The following is a 22,966-nucleotide window of genomic DNA, read 5'->3' as shown; positions in this document are numbered from 1 at the left end:
CCCAGAGTCAATGTGATAGATCTCAATCTTCAACATTAGAACCTGAGAATGGAAGGTCAAAGAACTTTTTGCCTTCTTAATTGTTCTTGGTTACCATGTGTCATGGCATAATGGAGAGCCAAGGTCCGCCACCAAATAACAAAGCTATTAAGAACTATGAGAAAAGCTAGGCACCAGTGACTCATACTTCCTATAATCCTAGTTACTTGGGAGGCTGAGAATCACAGTTCAGAGCCAGACCAGGTAGAGAAGTCCTTGAGACTCTTATTTCTGATAAACTACTTAGAACAATCCTGAAATGGCACATGGCTCAAGTGACAGAGGGAAAAGATGGAATCTGACATTAATTAGCACACAGTTAGACACAATGTTTACTCAACTTCTACTGAATAAATACACAAGTAAATGAACTAATGTTAAATGAGCTGGGAAAGAAGAGGGACTCTTCAAAGCTGGAACATTATCAAGGCAATGGAAATGCCATAATGAAACAGTGAAATGCCTTTTAGCAATTAACATACACTTAAAAACGAATAATAAGAATGTAAATAGGTCTTGCCTATGAGTGGTGGGCACTAATGGGAAAAGGGAAGGAGAAAGTGTGTGAAGGAGGGTGAATATGGGTCAAAATTCTTGTACTTACATAAAAACACAACATTGAAGCTTGTTGACATTGATTTGAGGAGGAATGGGTAGGGAAGAGTGATGGAGAAAGTGAATCTGGTATGCGTACATATGTGTACATTGTATACATATATGGACAAATCAAAATGAACCCTGTCATGATGGCTCACATCTGTAATCCTAGCTACTCAGGAGGCTGACAGCTGAGGATTGAATTTCAAAGCCAGCCCTGGCATAAAAGGACCTGAGACTCTTATCTCCGATTAACCTCTACAAAATGGGAAGTCGGGCTTGGCTCAAGGGTAGGGTGGTAGCCTTGAGCTGAAGAGCTCAGGGACAGTGCCCAGGTCGAGTTCAAGCACCATGACCCACAAAAAAAGTGAACCTTCCCCCTTGTACAACTAATTGATAAATAAAAATGCAGAGGAAAAGAGAGTCATATGTATTTTTCTGGGTTTGCCTTTACTCCATCAACATCTTTCTCCAGAGGTTCAACCCTATTATTATATCTTAATGTAGTTTTTCCATTGCCCCTTTGCACAAACCAATTATATTTATGTATTACAATACATACATCCATTCTTACTGGTTCTGGTCTTATATAATAGGATTTCTATGAATACTTTTACAAATAACTTTTAGTAGACAGGCTTATGGTTTATATAAAAATATACACACTGCCATTTAAGTTTGGATATATTTCCACAGATGGATATACATAAAATGTTATTTGTAAAGCAAAATTGCTGAGTAATGGTATTAGTAGGACTTCCTTTTTGTAGAAACATGAATATGCAAAACCAAAACAAACACATACCAAAGATTATTTTTTGTGTACTTATATGTGTATGTGCATAGATTTCATCTGAGATGGGAATGAAAATATAAACAAGTATATCTGGTTACTTCAAAGGAACATCTCAGCCATGGAAGGAGGAAAGGGAAAACCATAATCTGACTTTGAATGTTTTCGTAAACTTCATGTAAACATGAATTCATTGCGCCGCTAAACTAAAACATATAATTAAAAGGCAAAGTTCTGTCAACACTGGTAAGAAATCCTGGTATAATTTGAGGAACTTACTTTAAACTTTAATCAACTAACTTCCCTGCATTATCTTCCATAGCTACCCATTACACTTCTCAATAGAAATCATTATTCAGAAAATTTATAGTAAATAAAAATCAGAGGATAATGGACTTACATCACTTTAATCTTCATATTTTCTCATGTGATTATACTAAGGTTTATATCAAAACTCTAGGCTGTGTTTTACAAAATTTTAGATGATCGAACAAAGAATTTTCTTCAATAGTAAACTTGTGGAGAGGAAAAGAGATAAAAACACTGAACTTACAGGAGAAGATGACAACTAAAAAATGTGAAGTGGGGATTCTTTTATCCTGAAGATAGAAGGAAAGCAATAGTATTTATTCTGAGAAGATAAGGGGTTTCACGATTCTATAAACAAGGACAGGGATGTGAAGATACACAAAATGAAGAATAAAAATAAAAATGACCAATACCTTTTTGCTGTATTTTCTGAGTGGTAGGTTGATGGTCGCTGAGAGATTCTTCCATCTCATGATCAGACTTTGTAGCAGAGGAGAGTGAAGTATCTCCCCAAGCAAAGGGGGAAGACCCCCTTTCTGGGTACAGTGGTCCTTCTTGCAGCTCATCTATGTGGTCAGATGAGGAAACACGACTAGCCACTGGGGTGAGGGATGGGACCCCAGAATCTGATTCTGGAGAAGAAGTTCTCGAACCCTTGGGCACAAGTAGTTTGGACATGTGTGTATGGTTATAGAGACTCTTTGAAGGCTGTTGATATAAGAGATTATAAAGGAGGTTATGCCACTGAGTACCAGTTCTGATGACACACTTACTTTGAAATAAGACTGACCTTTTCTCTTTTTTCTTTTCTTTTTTTTTTAAGTGAATCCTCAAGAAAATGACTTTTAGCTTGTTGGTTTACTGATGAAAATGCATGAGTCATAATTATGAACTAAAACAGATACCTAAGACACATAGAAACATTAACTTCTGCAGGCTTTATTTCCCATTAGATCAAACCATCAGCTGAATATCATTAGTGCCATTATTAAATATGACTAGGTGGATAAAGTTTCTGGCTAGTTGAGTAAATAAGAGGAAGGAACTGTAATTACAAATATAGCAAGTTGTACAAGAAGAAACAAAACCAGGAGCAATTTCAGTTGTTTCCAACTATGGCACAGAGTCTTGTTGCGAAGTAGCCACTATTTTCAACAAGCTGTAGGAACAACAGTGAACCCATACAGGTCTGAAAAACCCAAGATACCCACCTTCCGTTCCAGGCTGTCCTCTCCATCTGTTGAACTGACACTGTCATACAGTCGTGTTCTAGTGGGCCTCTGACGCCTGTTCTTCACAGAAAGCTGGGCTCGAGTTTTCAGTGCCTTTGAATCAAGGCGCTCTGTTTCGGGCACTGCTTCATTTAAATCTATAGAATGAATATTGCAAAACCATCAGACAGAGAAACTCTGGGAGAGGATTGACAGACCACAGGCATGGGGAGCAAAATCTCAAAGTTATCAGAAATACCAAGTGAGGGGTGACAGCCATTACAGTCTGAATGATATTCTACAAGTGACCCAGGAATAAAAGTGACATACAAATCTTACATGAGACAATCCAAACCTAAAAATGACCAAGGTCATAACAAACCAGTTCATGCCATCCTACAACACAATTCTTAACAGTACTTGCTTTTTGTGTTTTTGTTTTTGTTTTCTGTATTGTGTATTGAATTGGGCATTGTAGGACATTCTCTCTCACTTGAACCATCTTAGCCCTTTATTTTTATTTTCCTTCAAAATAGTGTCTCACTACTTTGCCTGCATGGGTCTTCAATGAGTGTTCGTTCTACTTCTGCCTCTTGAGCAGGTAGGATTACAGGTGTATGTTGTTTCTGATGATCACACATTCAAGTAGATGGTGAATCAAAATTGGGCAATCCTAGAAATCTTAAGGATGAAAACAAATTGTCAAGTGTGGGTAGTAGATGACATTACATGTAAATTTTATATAGTAAATATTAACAAGCAGTACCACTTTGGTCTTAACATTTCTTTTTCTCCCAAAACAATATCTGAATATCTAATTCCCTCTCTGAAGCCTGCAGAAAGTCTATAGGAAACATTTTAACTCTGCCCAACTTAAAATAGCTGAGTAAAGAAAGCAATGTTTATTTACACAAATGGCTAGGAAGTTAAACATCCACACATATTGAACTAAGCATTTTGGATAGATCAAGATAAACACTGTCTTTAACTTTTGTGTTTACATTTTAAATTATTTGTTTCTGCCTTGGTCTCATTTCTTTTGGCCCAGATATCTTCTCTCCTTACCAAAAATAAGCGTATCAATGTATGTGAATTAATGCATCTCCTATCTGGCAAATATCATGTAACCCTTCTATTAATTACAATAAAAATATATGAAAAAACTAGTCTTTCATGAGAAAATGTTTAATGAAATCTTTAAACAAAAATGCTCCATGAAAGCCTGCTTGAAGGCACAAACCTATAATCCCTGCTACTCAGGAGGCAGAATTAGCATGGTTCAAGGCCAGCCAGGAAAATCGTAACACTTTATCACAACAAGCAGTTGGGTATTTTGGTAACATATGGTAGCACACATATGTAATCCCAGATGATAGATGTCCCCACGGACGATGTAGGTAAGAGAGCTCAAAAAGCAAGAAAACTTGTCTGAAAAAAATTACTAAATAAGTGCCAGGCACGCGGGCTCATGCCTATAATCCTAGCTATTCAGAAGGTTGAGATCTAAGGATCAAGGTTCAAAGCCAGCCTAGGCACAAAAGGACCTGTGAATTTTAGCTCCAATTAACTTCTAGAAAATGGGAAGTGGGGCTTGGCTCAAAGGTAGGGCAGTAGCCTTGAGCTGAAGAGCTCAGGGATAGCACCCAGGTCTAGTTCAACGCCCCACATCCCCCTCCCAAAAAAATCCCCTAAATAACTGAAAATTTAAAAGTCTAGGAACATTGCCCAAGTAGAACACTTGTCTAGCAATTTCAAAATTCTGAGTTTAAGCCTTAGTCAGGGAAAGGTAGAGGAAGAGACCCCAAGAGAAAGAGGGGAACAGGGCACACACACACACACACACACACACACACACACACACACACACATGCGCGCGCGCGCGCACACACACACACACACAAATGAACTAAGAAAGACTACATGGAGAGACTGATGAGGTTCTCATTAGTCTGGTTCTTTTTTATTATATTTTTTTATTTCAGTGTATAGGGGATACAGTTATATTTGCCAGATAGAAGGTGCATTACTTCTCACACATTGATATCCTTTCTTATGTTTTTGTCCCCATTTCTCTTCCCCCACCCCTCCCCTCATTTTTTCCCTCCTATTTCAAAGAAACAAGTAAACATCTATATAATATACCAGGTAACAAAGTGGGATACCGCAACAATATGAGATTAACCAAAGGGCAATACAAGAGAAGAGAGAAAATTTAATACATAAAGAATAAGTCACTTATAATTAAGTTCTTAGACTTTTGCTGCTCAGAATGGAAATCAAGGTCCTAGTTAATGTTAACAGTTTACCCATATACATGGCTATTGTAGGTGTTGGTTGGAGAAAAATGTTTTCTGCTGATATTTATTGGGAGTATAATTATATCTTGGGAGTATATCTATATCTTCATACCTTAGAAATAAATTGTTGGATCAGAAATCCTATTTTATCTTTCAAGGTGGTAGTCATTTTCAAATGATTAACAAATGTTTTTGGATTTAGGTTATTGAAAAAAAACTGAGTTGCAGAAAGCTGTGTAATAATAAGACCTGTAGAAAATATGTCATCCAAGGAAAACTATATATGCCTTACAGTATGCCTCTCTTGTAGGAAATTGAGTATGTGGCTTATGGTTCTAGCAAATAAAATTAAATACATATTTTTTGCCCAAGAGATACATCCATTGCATAGCAATATTTGCATAAGGTTTTGATTTTCTTTGCTATATGGAAATGACGAATGAATGATTAGAAAAAAAGATTCTTGTAGAACATATTTTTCAACAACTAGATACTCTATTATTTATATGCAATGGAGGAAAAATAACCTTCACCACTTTAATTCATGCTTCCAGTAAAAATTTGCATTTGCAGTGACACACTAAAAGTTCATTACTTGTGATAATTGTGGAAAAGTCAACCATACAAGCACTGTTTGCATATATACTGTGAACAGTACATTGACAAAAGCATTAATACAATTAGAAATATGGCACTGCATGCATGTTTTATATCTTTTCTGTCTCCTATTAGGATTGACTGCTTTATGATACAGTACTCACACATAAACTATCTCATTTGTTGCTCATGACAGCTCCATGGAGACACCAAGAAAGTATGTTTTTAATTTCTCCCAAAGCTCAGAAAATTCAAGTCACTTGCTCTCATCTACATAGCTAGTAAGTTGATGAACTCCCATGATTATACTGACTCTTGGGCTACTAGTTAGCCACTCCAATTTAGTTATGGTTGAAAAAAAGTCACTGCTTTTAGTACCATTTTAATATCATTAGAGATCGAGGTTTTAGGTTATTAAATCATACTGCCAATGTAGAACATTAAAAAATTTAGTGATTACATTCATGAATATAATCATTAATCTTCCACATATTTATTCTGAGGATACAAGAAAAAATGGAAGACATTTTTACAACTACAGAACAAATTACTTCTCCTCAGATGATTTGTTTAAAAACATCTTTGGCTAGTAAAGTGACAAACAGGCTCAAGGAGGAAGCTCCTCTATCTTTGTAATTCCTTTTGCAATGGAGTCCTGGCCCTTCCAGAGTGTATCATCATCCCTCATCCAGGACTGCAAAAGCTTCTCCATCCCTGCTACTGAACAAAGTGGGGGGAAATGAGAGTGACTTAGGGTAGGACTTCAGGATGCAAAGAATATATTCTGAAACTCATGGTTCCATTACTTCTAAACAGTGCCTCCTGCTACTGACAGACAATCCAAAATATCAGTGTGGTATCTTTACTTTCACATCTGTGACCAGATGCAAATTGCTTGAGCACACACATGGAATTAGATCTACTAAAAATGCTGCAGTTTGAAAAGAAGTGCCTTAAATTGAATACTCAAGTGGTGATAACATTTTTTATGCAATTAAGAATTTTTAAATTTATTTTTGGTGTCAGTGCTTATACTCAGGGTCAGTCTTCTAAACTTTTGGTTTTCTTTCTGGAGGCTGATTCTGCACCATTTCTGCCTTATCCCTCATTTTGGTGGTTAATTGGAGATAAGAGTTTCCTACCCTGGCTGGCTTTGAATTGGGATCCTGAGAATTCAACCTCCAGGGTTACTAGGGTTAGAGGTGTGAGCCACCAGTACCTAGCCAATGAAGAATTTCTGATTATCTGAAAGCAAGGATCAGAGCAGTGTTCGCAGCATTGACTAAATTATAAACCAATACTTAATATTCCATTCTACAAAAAAGTTTCTTAAAAGAGCCAGAAAAATGAATAGACTTACAACTTCCATTTCAACAGCGATTATACAGGGAAAAAGCTACAAGTAATTACCAAAAGACACAAGTAGCCACTTTGGGACTATTATTACTATAAGCTATCTTTTTCCTTCCATGTAACTTTTTTCATTTTTTTGAGGTTACACAATTATTAATGTTGATTTTTACATCATATTTTAAATGACAAGTTTAAGAAACAAGTGTTCAAGGAGGGAATCTCTATTTACACTGGGACTTAGTATTTAGAACTTAATCAAAATTAGGCTAAGGGTTTGTATGTCATAGAAACATATTAATTTATGAAATAAAACATTATGTCTATAGAGTCATAGGTTTTATGTCTATATAGTTATGTTTATATTTCCATTACCATGTTCATAGCTTTGGGTAATCCATGTAATTTAAGTAACAGAATGTGATACTTCAATAGAAACTTGGGTTTCTACATTCTACTCGAACCTTATTTCTCACATAGAGTATTGATGTTCAAGGCTGGGAGCATGGCCTAGTGGTAGAGTAGTGGGAGAGTGCTTGTCTAACATGCATGAAGCCCTGGGTTCCATTCCTCGAGACCACATGCTCAGAAAAAGCCGGAAGTAGTGTTGTGGTTCAAGTGGCAGAGCCCTAGCTGTGAGGGAAAAAAGAAAAAAAGAAAAACTGTTCAAGAACAGTGCCCAGAGCCTGAGTTCAAGCCCCAGGATTGGCAAAAAAAAAAAAAAAAGTATTGATGCTCAAATAAGATTGCTCACTCGAACCCATCTGTGGTACAGCCTGCATAGAGTTCAGATCTATGGCTTCAGATCCTTCTAGAAGGTCACATTCATGTCTGGAAGTAAACTTTACAAACATCTGTCTCCCTCAAATGTTAACAATTTTACTTTATTCACTAAAGGAAAATACATGTCCAGAGTTAACTGCATATTAGCAAAAGTATGTAGTATCAGCAAGAAAATATCAATAAAATTTGCTTTATACATATCCCGAGTATAGGGTCTTTACCCTAAAAAGGAATAATAAAAACAGTGGCCAATTTTGGAAATGGCAACATGGAACCAGACACCCTAGTTGCTCAGTGTGCTGCACTTGGCTGTCATTCATTCCTTACAGAGCTGTTAGTGCATAATACAACAATGTCCCTAGACTGAAAACCTCAGTGCTCCCTTTCCTTCTCTATTGGGTATCATGCTTTGTTGTCCTTACGGGTTAGAAGAAAATGTCCTTTTACTCCTTTGACTCCATTCTGGGGGAAGTGTGGGAGGTGGACTCTTCTTTCAGAACCACCTTCAGTGGGTGAAACTGACTACCTCTGACTCAAAAGCAGCTAGAAATACAAGAGAGAAGACTCAGCTAGATAAATAAATAGAGACAGTTACATTCAGAGGAGACACACAGGAGGTAATGAAAGCGCAGCATGCAGTGGGTGGCACTTTACCTCACCTGAATTTTCAGATGAGTTTCAATATTGCTCTAAATTGGATCCTCTGAAAGAATGTAATGGATTTGATTATGATTTTAGCAGCTGTTATGAAAAATGCTCTATGAAATTAGGATGTTATATATCATATTATACAGAGACTAGTTCCCCACAGTAATGCTGTGAGTCACTCGGGTTCTTTCAGTGGATTGACGTTATTTTTGACGTAAATGGAATGCTGCCCCAGGATCAGATACAGGCAGCAAGGGGGTGAGTGGAATGGAGCGGCATAACAATGGGGTCCCTGTACATCGTGATGTGCATTATCCCCTTAAAACCAGCCATCTCTTGCTGGTGCTATTGTTAACTGAAATACGGAGCATAATGAAGCGTTCCGTGGCATTTCAAAACTTGAGCAGTATCTGCATATTATTCACAGTCATTACCAGTTCATAAAAGATGGACCCACTGGGATTTGGGTTGATGCATGTTGCATTCAAGAGGTAGGTTTAAGCATTCAGAAAGAAGAGTAGACCCGAGTGTCTTTCTTGAATAGAATCTACGAGCTACTATGCCACAAAAATTGGGCTATTTTTCTAACCTCTCAGAGGTCCCCTGAGGATCTTCAACTGCAAAATGAGGTTGATAACGACATAACATAATCACTGTATTGTTATGAAGATTAAATGCATTAATACATCCAAAATTGCTTAGAAGAGTACTATACAATATGTCCTCAATAATTGTCTCTATTTGCTGACAAGAAGAAATGAGCTACACATGAGTAAAATAAGTTGCAGAACAACTTGTACATAAGTTAAACCATTTAGAAAATAGCAACAGTATTTTCTGTTGCTAACTGCACACATGTAATTGCATGGAAAATATGGAAAAATCCTTCCAACTAGACCATTCAATTAGGGGATGTGGATTAAATAACACTTTTATTTGTAGTGTTATTTTGTTTTATGTGAGCTTTTGCACGTATGTATTACTTGTGTAATTAAAATTAATTCAAACTGGGAAAAACACGTATTTGGCACATTTTCATTTAGAACCATCTCAAATCCATTCTAACTCAATTAGTTATGTGATTTTAGGATTCAATGGGTATTAATACGAGCCCAGGAAATGTCAAAATCCACATGACACTGAGAAGGCTCCTCTTCCATTACATCCATGGTAACTGCCCCTAGCCGTGGCTGACGGCCAGATGATGTGACCTAAATAAAGTCCAATGGCTTGGCTTCCAGTATCATATCAGGAAGATGTATTGAATCAAATAGCATGAGACCACATTACACAACTGCATTTCATCTTCAAACAGCATTTTGGTTAGGAACCTACCTAAAAGCAACTTTCATCCTGAATTCATTTGATAGTTGATTTCTTTGCAGTCATTAAAAACTGATATGTTTTGTATTCCAGGTCATAGTTATGAAATATTCTAGGAAGATAATTTCTTTCCACTTCACAATAGAAGATTGTTTACTAATGTTTGAATTTACATTTTTGCCATGACTTATTTTATTTAGTAATGGCTGTGAATATTGAAGAGTTCTTTTCTACTCCTTTATCCATAAATACAATCTGAAAAATATCTCTATGGTCTTTGAAATCTTATTTAGTTATTTGCCTTAGTGCAATGCTTTCCTGGTGCAGCTTAGTATGTAACTTAGGCTTCTTTAGCATAAAATCAAGCTAAGCTCCTGCTCATCAGGCAAAGTTCCAAATTTTGCTGTCCATATTCTCAGAGTGACTCTTCAGTAATGCTATCAGACTACCCACAGAGGTATTAGCTGTCCCAAGAAAAACAAATGGCATATCATTTGACAACTGTATGAGTGCTTGATTTCTGAGAATACTGAAAGATGCAAAATTTGGATCTGGACATTAGAGAAAGACATTTAAGTATTGGGAGCATTTTTCATCCATCTTTAGATTCTGATAAAGAAGAGATCTGTAGCATCTAAAAGCCAAGGAACTGTAAAACCTAATCAAACAAGAGTGGTTAGACCTTTCAGCCCACAGGAGAATGTCACCTCAAGGCCATGTGTATAATCGGTGTGGGAGGCAGAATACGTGAATGTTCTCTACTTGACACTGCAATGTCATTGATGCCACCACAATCAACAAGCATCTGCGTTTTAATTTAGGGCCGCCTTCAGAAATAATCAGTTTCCCAGTCAAAAGTCTCTATCTTAGTAACTCTAAGCCTGCTAAATAGGTGACCCCCATAATTACATATTGTAATGTAAAAGCTTCCTTGATTAGTGCTGGAAGAAAATGGCTCTCATGTCTCTGGTTGAAAGTAAATACATCTACATGATATGAGAGTTGTGTTCCTAAATACAAAAGTATCTTTAAGCTACTTAAGAAGAGATGATTACATGCATCATTAGAAACAAGAAAACTTAGGAACCAAAATAATTGTAAGTACGCTTAGAGAGATAGATAAGAATTTCTTAAGTACTACGGAAGACTATAAATCTACCAAAAATTCTTAAGTAGAAAATAAAATAGAACAGATAAATGAATGCAATTTTAAATACATGTAGGTGTATAATTATCTAAGTGTGTAAATAGGAGCTAAATATGATTTAAAAATCCATTAACAGCAATTTGTAAGCCATATTAGAAAAATTAAAGCAATAGGCTTCCAATAACATAACCTGAATAAGTCAGGCATAAATTATAAACTAAAATAAATATCTGAATGACTTTTTGGGTTTCCAAAAACCACTGATATAAAAACTTACAACCAATACTTTTTAGTGTGTCAACATTCTGATGTGCCCATTGTTTCCTTAGAATTACATTTTTGTTATAGTTCTTGGACATAATTACTATGCCAAGTAAGCAAATCATTTCATGTTTACATAGAAGACCTGATAACTTGATAGTAGTTTCTGTATTAATTTAGATGCTGTAACTTCTAATCCAATGGAGCTGGTACATATTTTAGAACCATACATAGAGTAGAATTTTCTGATCCCAACTCCTAACTATTTGCTTCAGTTTTAATGTTCCAGATGCTTGAACCTCTGCCTTTGACTGATCATATTCTTATGAGACCTCCACTAGATCTCCTAAGTGAAATGTCCATTGGATCCCAGGGAAGCACTGATTCTACAAGCCACACTCTATGGAGCCATTTTCCTCATTTAGATCCTTGTTCTACTCCCACTTCCCAAATTCTTCTTTTAGTCAATTTTCCTACAGCTGAACTGTATGCTTACCTTCCAGTCTATGTGATTGGGATCTCCTGGTGAACAAGACCATACACCTAACAGAAGACATGCTTTGGAACATAACTATCTTACAAATTTTCTTCAGAAAGGACGAACATATTTGGACTAAAAATCATCTTTCCTTTCAAAAGGTCAGAATCTGTCTTATAGTCCTATCAAAAGGAAAGAAAACTCAAAATTCTAAACAAAATATCATGTAGCCCACTTTTCCAAAAAATGAACAGAAATTTTACTTAAAGCTCATTCTGACAAATAATGTGTCTCCTACTAAAATAGCTCAAATGTCTCTTTTAAGTGTGTGTGAGGAGAAATGGATAAGTGGGGTTTGAACCCAGGGCTTCAGGCATACTAGGAAAGCACTTTACTATTTGATCCACATCTCTGGCCAGCTTGTTGGCTATCTTCTGATACTACTGTTTACCTTGGTATGATTGAAGGATTTGAAGGCCCTAGAAAAATGGTGAAAAATGAAGCAAGGATAACCATTATTTCACCATACACCTCCTTTTAACTGTCTCATTGAGTAAAATGTTTTAATGGTTTCTATTTGGATAAAATTAAAATTTGCACAGTATTAGACAGGAAATTTAGGTGCTTTCTTTTTTTTTAAGAAGATAGATACTAACTTTAACGATATGCCACAAAATAATCAATAAATATTGATTTCTCATTCATTTGCCTCTTTCGTTACATTTTCCATGGTGATTTTCTAAGAAATGCTCACTTTTTAATTAGTGACATTCAATAATACTTTAGAGTCAAAATTATTGGTTTGGGTTAAATTATGAAATAACTGCAAAAAAAGTAAAACTTATAAAAAAACTTTCTAAGAAAATAATATCTGTATACATGATTTTTTAAAGTTTGAGTCTACTCCAGAACCAGTTTTGAATTAACCAATGTGACAACGTGGAGTAGTTACCTCAGTGCCCTGATTCTAAAGGTATTGTATGAGTAAAGTACTATCAGCATTCACTTTCCTTTTAGTGGATTTCCTTTCAATGAATTTAAGCTTTCATTATGCCTTTTAACCTTTAAAATTCTAGGCTGCAGTGCTAAAAGAGGATGCTTAGTGTATTCATGAACTCTAACAGGAAATAAATCAGGCCTAGAGGTAATGTTTTAGGTTGGCCTGAATCTTCAGGTATCCGAAAGAATCACAGACACTGAGGCTCAAGAAGAAAAACAACAAAAATATTTCTTAAAGCAGTCCAGTGATCTCCAGAACCTCTGTATTGACATCTAGTACATGCCTTTTTTCCACAGTAAAGCAAACACTAATAGTTTGAGACTAATTTTGCCTTTACTATCTGAGATTTAATCCATATAGAGATTGTTTCCTGATGATGGGTGGTGGGGTATGATATTGTTTGCAGGATGGATAGATGGTCAAATTTCCCAGGACCATTGGGCCATCTTCCCCACTGGTCTGCACACAGATTTATCAGTATGGACTTTATTATGTGAAGTACTTGCTAGTTGCTAGAGACCCACCTTGATCATTTTTGCTTCACAATGAATTTTGGTATTTGGAAGAATGTTTCATCTTATTCTTCCTCAGGGATAGCTTGGTTATCTTGGGCCAGATTTTTATCCATACACATTTAGGAAACATCACACCAAATTCTAAAAGCCATTTATGAATAAACCTCATTTTAATTCAGATTGAAATTGTATATATAGCTAAATTTATGCTCAGACAAATTTTAAAATACTGAGGCTAGATTTCTCTTCCTATTTATATAGATCTTCAATGTCTTCCTTTCTGAGGGCCTTGAACATCTTTTGATGAATTCTGTTCTGGCTCTCTCTATTTACCATGTTAAATAGAATCTTGTTATAACAATACATTCTCCTGTTTGAAATGACTCTTTCCAAAATTTTTTTTTTACTGTAAAGGTGATGTACACAGGGGTTACAGTTACCTAAAGGAAGTAATTTCTTTTTCTTTTTTTCTCCTTTGTTGTTGTTTTTGATTTCTGTACTTTTTGTCTTGTATATAAGTATCTGTTTCGGGAAGGGTGAAGGGATAACACGGAAACAGTGGGACAAAGTGTGAATTAATGCAGCAGTGACACTCAATAGACATTTTTTTAAAATTTATTATACAACTTGTGGGGGTGCAGGGGCCAGGAGGGAAAAATTGGGGAAAAATGAGGGAAGAGATGATTCTTATTGATTCTTACAGCCATCTATTTTACTAAATTCTATGACTTTTCAGTATTTTCATCTATTCATTAAAAAAATCAGAACACAATGGAACTTTCATGCCTTTCCTTCAATTTCTTTTAGGTTTTAAATCTTTTTTCTTGCTTATCTGGTAGTACTTGGAAAGACCCCTTAGTTTAATACTGAGTAGAAGAGGCAATAGTATACTTAGTGTTGAAATATTAAAAACATTATTAATTTTATAGAAATTGTTGATTTCATATAAAATGATGTTTGATACAGACTTCTGTTAACGTCCCATTATTAAGTTAAGGAAGTTTCTCCAGTTTTAGTTGGATGAAACTTATTATTAATAAATTGGTATTAAACTTTATTAAATATTTATCTTTATCCATGGAGATAATTATATTCATTTTTCTTCTAGCTAATGTGTGAATTATGAGGTTTTTCTAATTTTGAATCAATGTATTCTTTGCATAGACACAAATTCATCATGATAAATTATATTTTTAAATTATATTTCTGATTTGGCTTGCTAATCTTTAACTTAGGATATTTGAATAGTTTTCAGTGTAACTGGTTTTCCTGAACAACCTATTCTGAGTCTTCAAATCATTCCTAAATCAGTTTTATTCCTTCTTAAATTCATCTTTTAAAAGTTTTCTTAGGATTTCCTGGCAAATTCTTGGGATTTGATTGTCTGAAATGTACTTCTGTCTATTTAATTTTTTTTTGTTTTGTTAATACAATGTCTTTCTTTGTAACTCAGGCTGGTTTCAAACTTAACAGTCCTAGCTGTTTGTGTGTGCTGAAGTTACAGACATGTATCACTATTCTCAGCTTTTTTTTTTTTTTTTTTGCCAGTCCTGGGCTTGAGCTCAGGGCCTGAGCACTGTCCTTGGACTTTCTCAAGGCTAGAGCTCTACCACTTGAGCCTCAGCACCACTTCTGGCTTTTTTTTTTTCTATGTATGTGGTACCGAGGAATCGAACCCGGGTCTTCATGCATGCTAGGCAAGCACTTTAACCACTAGGCCAAACTCCCAGCCAGCTTTTTGTTTTATATATTTTTATTATGTTTTTTTTTTTGTCATTTGCAGTACTTGAACTCTGGACCTGGGCACTGTTCCTGCGCTCTTCAGCTCAAGGTTAGTGCTCTACAACTTGAACCACAGCACCACTTCCTGTTTTCTGGTGGTTAATTGGAGATAAGACTCACAGATTTTCATGATTGAGCTGGCTTTGAACCAAAATCCTCAGATAGCAGCCTTCTGAGTAAGTAGGATTACAGGAGAGAACCACCAGGGCATTTTTTTGTTTTTTGCTTGTCCTGAGGCTTCAACTCAGAGAGTGAGTACTGTACTTGGGCTTGAGCCACAGCACCACTTCTGGCTTTTTTCTATGTATGTTCTACCAAAGGGTCAAACCCAGGTGTTTGTGGATGCAAGGCAAGCACTCTACCACTAGGCCAAATTCCCCACCCATGGACTGGAAATTTGTAAAGATACTTTTTTTCTTCCTCTTCTTCTTTTTTTTTTTTTTTTTTTTTTTTTGCCAATTCTGTGGCTTGAACTCAGAACCTGGGTTTTGTCTATCAGCATTTTAGCTCAAAGTTAGCATCCTATGTCATGGGGCACAGTTCTTTGTCTTTATAATGGTTAGTTGGAGACAGGAGTCTCATGGACTTTTCTACCCTGGCTGGCTTCCAACTGCAATCCTCAGATCTCAACTCCTTGAGTAGCTAGGATTACAGGCCTCCAACTTTTAAAGACATTTTTAAAAAAATAAATAGGGTGACAGCTAATTTCTCCCAGTATTTTGAAGATGTTGTTCCATTGTCCTCTGGCCTTCATTTTTGCTGCAATCCAGTTTCAGTATAATTTTTTCATGGGATACTTAAATTTCTTGATATTGTATGCATTTTCAATTTGTTTTAGCATCACAAATACAGATTTCTTTTTACTTATTTCAATTAGAATTGTTTAGTTTTGTTTTTGTTTTTGTTTTTGTTTTTTGCCAGTCCTGGGCTTGAACTCAGGCCCGAGCACTGTCCTTGGGCTTTCTTAAAGCTAGAGCTCTACCACTTGAGCATCAGCACCACTTCCAGCTTTTTTCTATGCATGTGGTACGAGGAATCAAACCCGGGTCTTCATGCAGGCTAGGCAAGCACTATACCACTAGGCCAAACTCCCAGCCCATTGTTTAGGTTTTTTTTTTAAATCATCTGTCCTTTAATCATGTCCTCTACATCTATCTCTAAGCACCTATTTTAAAAAATGTAAAACATGGGGCCAAGAGTTTGGCCTAGGGGTAGAGTGTTTGCCTATCATGCATGAAGACCCAGATTCGATTCCTCAGTATCACAAACACAAAACAAAACCAGAAGTGGTGCTGAGGCTCAAATGGTAGAGCTCTAGCCTTGAGAAAGTCCAAGGACAGTGCTTAGGCCCTGAGTTCGAGTTCCACAACTAGCAAAAAAATGTAATACATGATAAAAATGACATCCATATAAGGTAGTGCACTACTATTAGTTGTAACTTTCTATTAGTTGAAATCAATTAAAAATTTCTTAACTTACAAGGCAATTGATTCCTCAGTTTGTGCACCCTAGATAATTATAAATGAATTAAGATCAATGCTAATTATAAAATTTCACAGTAGTATGGAGCCCATTTAGCTAGCCATTGGGTTTGATAATTTTATATCTGGTGGTCCCATAAATGAGAAGATGTCATGAAATGCCTAAAGGGAAAATGACAATGTCAATTTGAGATTCTGCACATTTTATAAAACATTATAAAAAGCATTATAAGCTGGGTGTCAGTGGCGCATGCCTGTCAACTTAGCTATGCTGATTGTTGAGATCTGAGGATCACAGTTCAAATCAGCCTAGGCAAGAAAGTCTGTGAGACTCATATCTCCAATAAATGACTACAAAGCCAAAAGTGGAGCTGTGGCTCAAGTGGTAGAGAACTAGTGTTGATTTAAAAAATAAATAAATAAATTATAAAACTCAGGCCTTAGGACCGACACCATAAAAGAAATGCAAATAAAAAAAAAAAACTCTAAGATTCTATCTTACTCCAGTTAGAATGGCCAGGATCAAGAAAACTAATAACAACAGATGCTGGAGGGGATGTGGCCAGGAGGGATCACTACGACACTGTTGGTAGGTGTGCAAACTCGTTCAACCACTATGGAAAGCAGTATGGCAGTTTTTCAAAAGACTAAACATAGAGCTCCCCTATGACCCAGCAATCCCACTACTTGGCATTTACCCAATCATCCAGAAACAAAGACAGACTAAATCCACTAGCACAGATATGGAACCAACCCAGATGTCCCTCAGTTGATGAGTGGATCAACAACATGTGGTATTTATACAAAATGCAATTATATGCTGCAGTCAGAAATAATGACATTGCCCCATTTGTAAGGAAATGGAAAGACTTAGAAAAAATCATATTAAGTAAAGTAAGCCAGACTCAAAGGAACATAGTCCCAATAGTCTCCCTTATTTTTCATAATCAGTAGAAACCTTGGCCTCTCCGAGCAGAGATTTACAATAGAACAAAATCTAGAGACATAAGGCCAAATAGTATGACACTAAATGTAAGGACCTCCAGGATAAGGAAACAAAAGCCATATAATGAGTGACTGTTGTCCTTAATGTACTATGTTATCTCTCATATCTTTTGTCATCCCTTGGTTATCTCATATTGTTACAATATTTCACCTTGTTATCTGACATATTTCATATATGCTTAATTAGTTATTTGAAATTGGATAGGGAAGGGGGAATCAAGATGAGTGGGGGGAGGGTGGGAGGGAAATGGGACCATGTCATGAGAAAGGGTATCAATGTTTGTGAAGTTATGCACCTTCTATCTGGTGAATACAATGTAACCCTTCTATTAATCACACACAAAAAAACCTCAGGCCCTAGGACTGACACCAAAAACGTAAATAAAATAATGAAAAAGCTTTACATTAACACATGAATTGAGAGTTACTGGTGACTGTAACTCTGGTAAATTTTTGCATAATTTCAAAAGGTTACAACAATTCAATATGGAGAGTCACATAATTACCCAGCCTTAATCAGGAAGCTCTGTTCCAAAAACTCAAGAGTTCCATGTGATGAATCAGATATTTAAGTTCTGTCTTTCCTCCTCCTTTCTGCGTTCTGTCCTCATCTTCTCTTCCTTCATTATTTCTTTCTGATCCAGTATTTCATTAACCTGTAACTGATAGTCCTTCTGCTATATGAGCTATCTCAAGGCCCCAAACTTGCTACAGCCCTCATCTTTGACACCCCAGATCTTGGGAATTAGATGAGGTCTGGGGACTCATGGGAGCTGAAGCCAATGGAGCCATAGTGCTGGAAACGAGGTGGGACATCTTTACATGCTGAAAGACTTGTGTGAGGAGATCCACAGTCTCCCTCACTTTTCTAAGCCTTTGCTACTTCTGTGTTCCCTGGCAAGGCAAGCAAAGGATCAATGTGGAAAAGTGCCTTCCCAGCGCATTCTACCTCGCTCCTGAACAAACCATGTGAGTTTATGTGATCAAGCAATTGAAATTCAAGGAGATTTATTACAGACTGCTTGGCAACGATGTCTGAGGAATAACTTTAGCTCTGTGCACCACCTCAACTGCCCAAGCGGAGACTGGTTTCACTAAGAATTAGTTGTCTCCCCACCTCACAGGGGACCAACAGTGTTGCTAGGGAAACTGGTAATTAGGTGGCAAAATGGAGGGTACAGAATGGAAAAAGAGTTCAGAAGAAATACAAAGTTTTGATCCAAAGCAGCATGTTAACAGTGTAGCTCGTTGATCTTCGGCAAGTCATATAATTTAATGACTAGCACTAATTATATGTTTGACAAGATGCCGCTTTCTGAAGGGAAAGAACTGGATAGGAATGAAAAGTGGCGGGTTACTGATTGTACTCTGTGCATACCACAACAAGAACATGTGTTTATAATAAATGAAAATTCATTTTAAAGTTAAAACACTCCAAAAGTGGGAAAAAGCTCACATTAATTTTGTTTCTGGCCTTAAAATAAGATATTAATCTTATAGCATCCCATCATATAATTCCATACAGTCTAATGAGATCACTTTTGACAGGCCTTACAGATGAAGTCATTATAGCCTCAAAACACTCCTGAGAAGACAGGACAAAAGAATGATCACTATTTTCATATCATTCACTATAAATCCAACCAAGAGAGGCTGAGTACTCTTCCTGAAGACACAGCCCCTCAGTTAAGAGTAGTGTGTTTGCAAAATCGCCCTTGAACTGCCCAAAGGCATTTTTGGTAAATCATATCCTATTTGGGTAATACCCACAATAATGTAAACCTAATGAATGGATTCACAACTCTAGATATAAGTTTCATTTGAATACAGATAGTTCCAATGCTCTTCATTTTTAATGTCCATGAGGTTGACATGCTTATAGTAAAGCATTTAATTTTGAGAATATAAAAGCTTAATGGACAGACTCCCACTGTGATAAGATTTTCCTTTTTTTTTTCCCAGAGTAGGCAAGCTCATTCTACTTTTTAAGTTGTAGGTCAGCAAAAGGCACAGTCTTGCAAAGTTATTTTTGTTTAAACAAACCTTGACTTAGGCCATCCTGACAGGATGTATGCTTGATTTCCACATTCTCCATGCTGTCTCCTTTAGAGACTTCCCCAAGAGATGTTCTTCTCTCAAAGATATTGTTGTTATTGTTAACTTGAGTCCCATTTTGCTTAAGTAGTCTGAATACTTCAGCTTCCAAATCTCGAATCTAGGGGAAAAAAATCAATGCATGAATTCTTCTTCTTTTTTTTTTGGTGGGTCATGGGGCTTGAACTTGGCCTGGGTGCTGTCCCTGAATTCTTCAGCTCAAGGCTACCAGCATACCCCTTAAGCCACAGCTCTATTTCCCATTTTCTAGAGGTTAATTGGAGATAAGAGTCTCAGGTCCTTTAGTGCCTGGGCTGGCTTTGAACCTTGATCCTCAGATTTCAGCCTCCTGAACAGCTAGGATTACAGGTGTGAGCCATGAATTTTTCACTCAGCACCCCCTCCTCATACTCAAATGATCTCCTTAGTAGCTATGAATACAACTCACCCGCACTTGGAGGCCTTGCACTTCCACAACGTGAGCTTTCTCCAAATCTTCCAGTTTCTTCCTTTCTACTTCTTGTCTTTTCAGGAAGTCAATCTCTCTTAAGAAAGAAATAAAAGATCTGATTGTAATAAATGTGCAAGTTCTTACCTGGATCCATACAACTGCAAAGCGGGATAAATAGCCAGAGAGATATGCAAGCAAATCAAACTCAAATGCAGTTAGAAGAATCATAGTAATAAAAGAAAATAAAGCATCTTTGTAAGTCACAGAATAGGGTAGCCTGTTTAGATTTTGCCATGATTTTTATTTGTGGAGCATCCCTGCACATAGGGACATATATATATATATATATACACACACACACACACACACACACATACATACCCGCACACATATATACATATATATACATATATACATACATATATATGTATATATATATATGTATGTATAGGAGCTACTGTGCTAATGGCCTGCCTAGGGTGACTTAGTAAAAGTAATTACATTTCAATGTCATACATGCAAGTAAACTGATGGTAACTGCATGTCAGAATTACATGATTTCCTTCTGTGGATAACATGGGAGGGGGCTGGGTGGGCCAGGAGCTTGGAGGGAGCCTTTACTTGCACACTTTAAGAGAATACAAGGAGAAGGAGCAATAACTCCATTCTGAAAGCTGAGAACAGAATGTAAAGATTTGGTAAATGTTATAAAATTATGAAAGAAATATGAAAGAAATGGATATGATTTTTCTTGGTGAAAAATTACAATAGTGATATACTGAATTCACAGTACTAAGGAACAAGCTCCTTCTTTTTAACAAGTGATTATGGCAATCTCTTCTAAATATTAAAAATATTATTTCCAGGCCAGGAATGTGGCCTAGTGGTAGTGTGCTGGCCATGCATGCACAAAGCCCTGGGTTTGATTCCTTGGTACCACATACACAGAAAAAGCCGGAAGGAATGCTGTGGCTTACACTTACACAGAGTGCTAACTATATTTATATTATATATAAATATATTATATAGGTATTATATATTACACATATATAATACATTATATATTATATTACATATATATAATATATATATTCCATGACAGGAAACAGAGGTATGATGAATCTGACAGAAATATATAGCTTTCCAGGCTTGGCATGGAAGATTATATTTCATTTTAGTTAGCCCAAACCAAAATGAAACTAAAAAAAAATCGTAAAGAAAAACTCTAGCAACTATTGCCAGTCATTTCCTGTAACACTACATCCCAAATCCAAGCTATACAAGCAAAACAGCTGTAACTCAGAAAGGAGCTGCTGAAAGGCAAAAGCTGAGAGTGGTTGTGCTGTCTCACCGTAGTGAACAGGACTTGTGATTTTTCCCAACAAATAGAAATGCAGAGAGGCAGGGATGGGGCTTTGGCTGGCCAATATTTACAGGGTATGCACCACTGAGGGCAAGTCTGCAGTTCCTGATTCTATAGACACAGATTGATGTAGCTAGACCCAGGCCCCAAGTGTTCCTTTGCATGCACCATATCCAATAATAAAACATTATTCACAGCTTCAGTGGGGCTTCTCGTGCCTCAATCAGAAATGTTCCCAAGAAAATAAGGAAGTTCAATGTTTGAACAGTAACTATCAATCACAACACTAGGAAGCAAATGTTAGGAGTTTGTATACAAACCCTATCTTGTATTAAAAATGGTAAAAGTGATTTTCAAAATATATTCGCCAAGTCCAGAATTAGCAATGAGTTCGAAAAAAGAAAAAATTCTGAGGTCACCTTTTCCATTCTACTAAATGTTACAAAACATTTGAATATAAACCTTCATACACACATACAACTATGATTTAGTTACAGAAGCTGCTTACTTTTGTTGAAAATCCTTGATCAGTTTCTTCGCCTTGTTGTATTTCTTTTCTAGAGCCTGATACTGGCTTTGAGTCTCTTTGAGATGCTCATTCACTGTGTGGCACAAGGTTTGAGCCTCGATCCAATAGCTCTCTAGCTTCAGCATTCTTTCTTTATTCTCCTCTATGTTCTGCTGGAGCTGGCTTTTTTCAAGTTCCCACCTGACTTTTTCATTTTCTGCTGCTTGCAGCTGGAGAAAGCAAACGGCAAGACAAGAGGATCTGGTTACAGCATATTTTGGATCACATCACACTGTTAGGTATACGCAATCATAAAACACCTGAGATGAGAAAAGCAGTTATTATTTTCCATAATCCCATGCAGGAGAAAATGGAAGTCTTGAAAAATAATAAAATACAGATTTGTTACCAATTCCCACGAACTCTCCTTTATGCCATATTATTTGGATTTCTGTAAATAGGAAAGGATATTTTTGTGTTTGGTTATATCTATTATCAAGCCATTTTCTTTGAGTGTTGTTTTTAATATAAAATGATATAAAACATTAACTAGGGAAGAAGCAGGAGAAGGCTAAGGAAGAGAGGCAGAATCAATGTGGTGTATGTTTAAGAAAGGCTCTGTTGACTCAGTCAGCTTAGATGTCAATCCACTTCTGCCGTTATTGGACACTTGTGCAAGTGATGGAAGTTCTCTCAGAGTCAATGATTTCAGTTATACCACAGACTTGTGAGAGGAGACCAGTATGCTTGGAATAGCTCCTTGGACTCAGAAATATTTGTGATTGTTTTAGCTATTATTACTTTGCTTTTAATCCTTTGGATAGCATTACAAGATTGTTTATTTCAATGGACATGAACATTGTCTATAGTTTATTATATCAGAGGAAGTGGGATAAATTTCTAGATCTTAATGAATTCCAATTCATGTAAAAGT

The 22,966-nt window shown here is 36.4% G+C and overlaps 1 protein-coding gene across 1 annotated transcript in view; it reads right to left on the bottom strand.

Moving 5' to 3' along the window:
- Ppp1r9a (protein phosphatase 1 regulatory subunit 9A) overlaps positions 1–22,966 on the bottom strand; it is a 268,149-nt gene that overhangs the window by 28,126 nt on the left and 217,057 nt on the right. The window contains 5 exon segments of the mRNA XM_090333138.1: positions 2,152–2,446; positions 2,950–3,107; positions 19,660–19,831; positions 20,159–20,255; positions 22,033–22,262. Coding sequence (XP_090189264.1) covers positions 2,152–2,446; positions 2,950–3,107; positions 19,660–19,831; positions 20,159–20,255; positions 22,033–22,262 — 952 coding nt within the window.

This window comes from Megascapheus bottae, chromosome 5 (genome assembly GCF_031878675.1).
Source record: "Megascapheus bottae isolate mThoBot1 chromosome 5, mThoBot2.hap1, whole genome shotgun sequence".
In the NCBI taxonomy this organism is placed as follows: Eukaryota; Metazoa; Chordata; class Mammalia; order Rodentia; family Geomyidae; genus Megascapheus; species Megascapheus bottae.
This window is presented reverse-complemented; position numbering and strand designations above follow the sequence as displayed.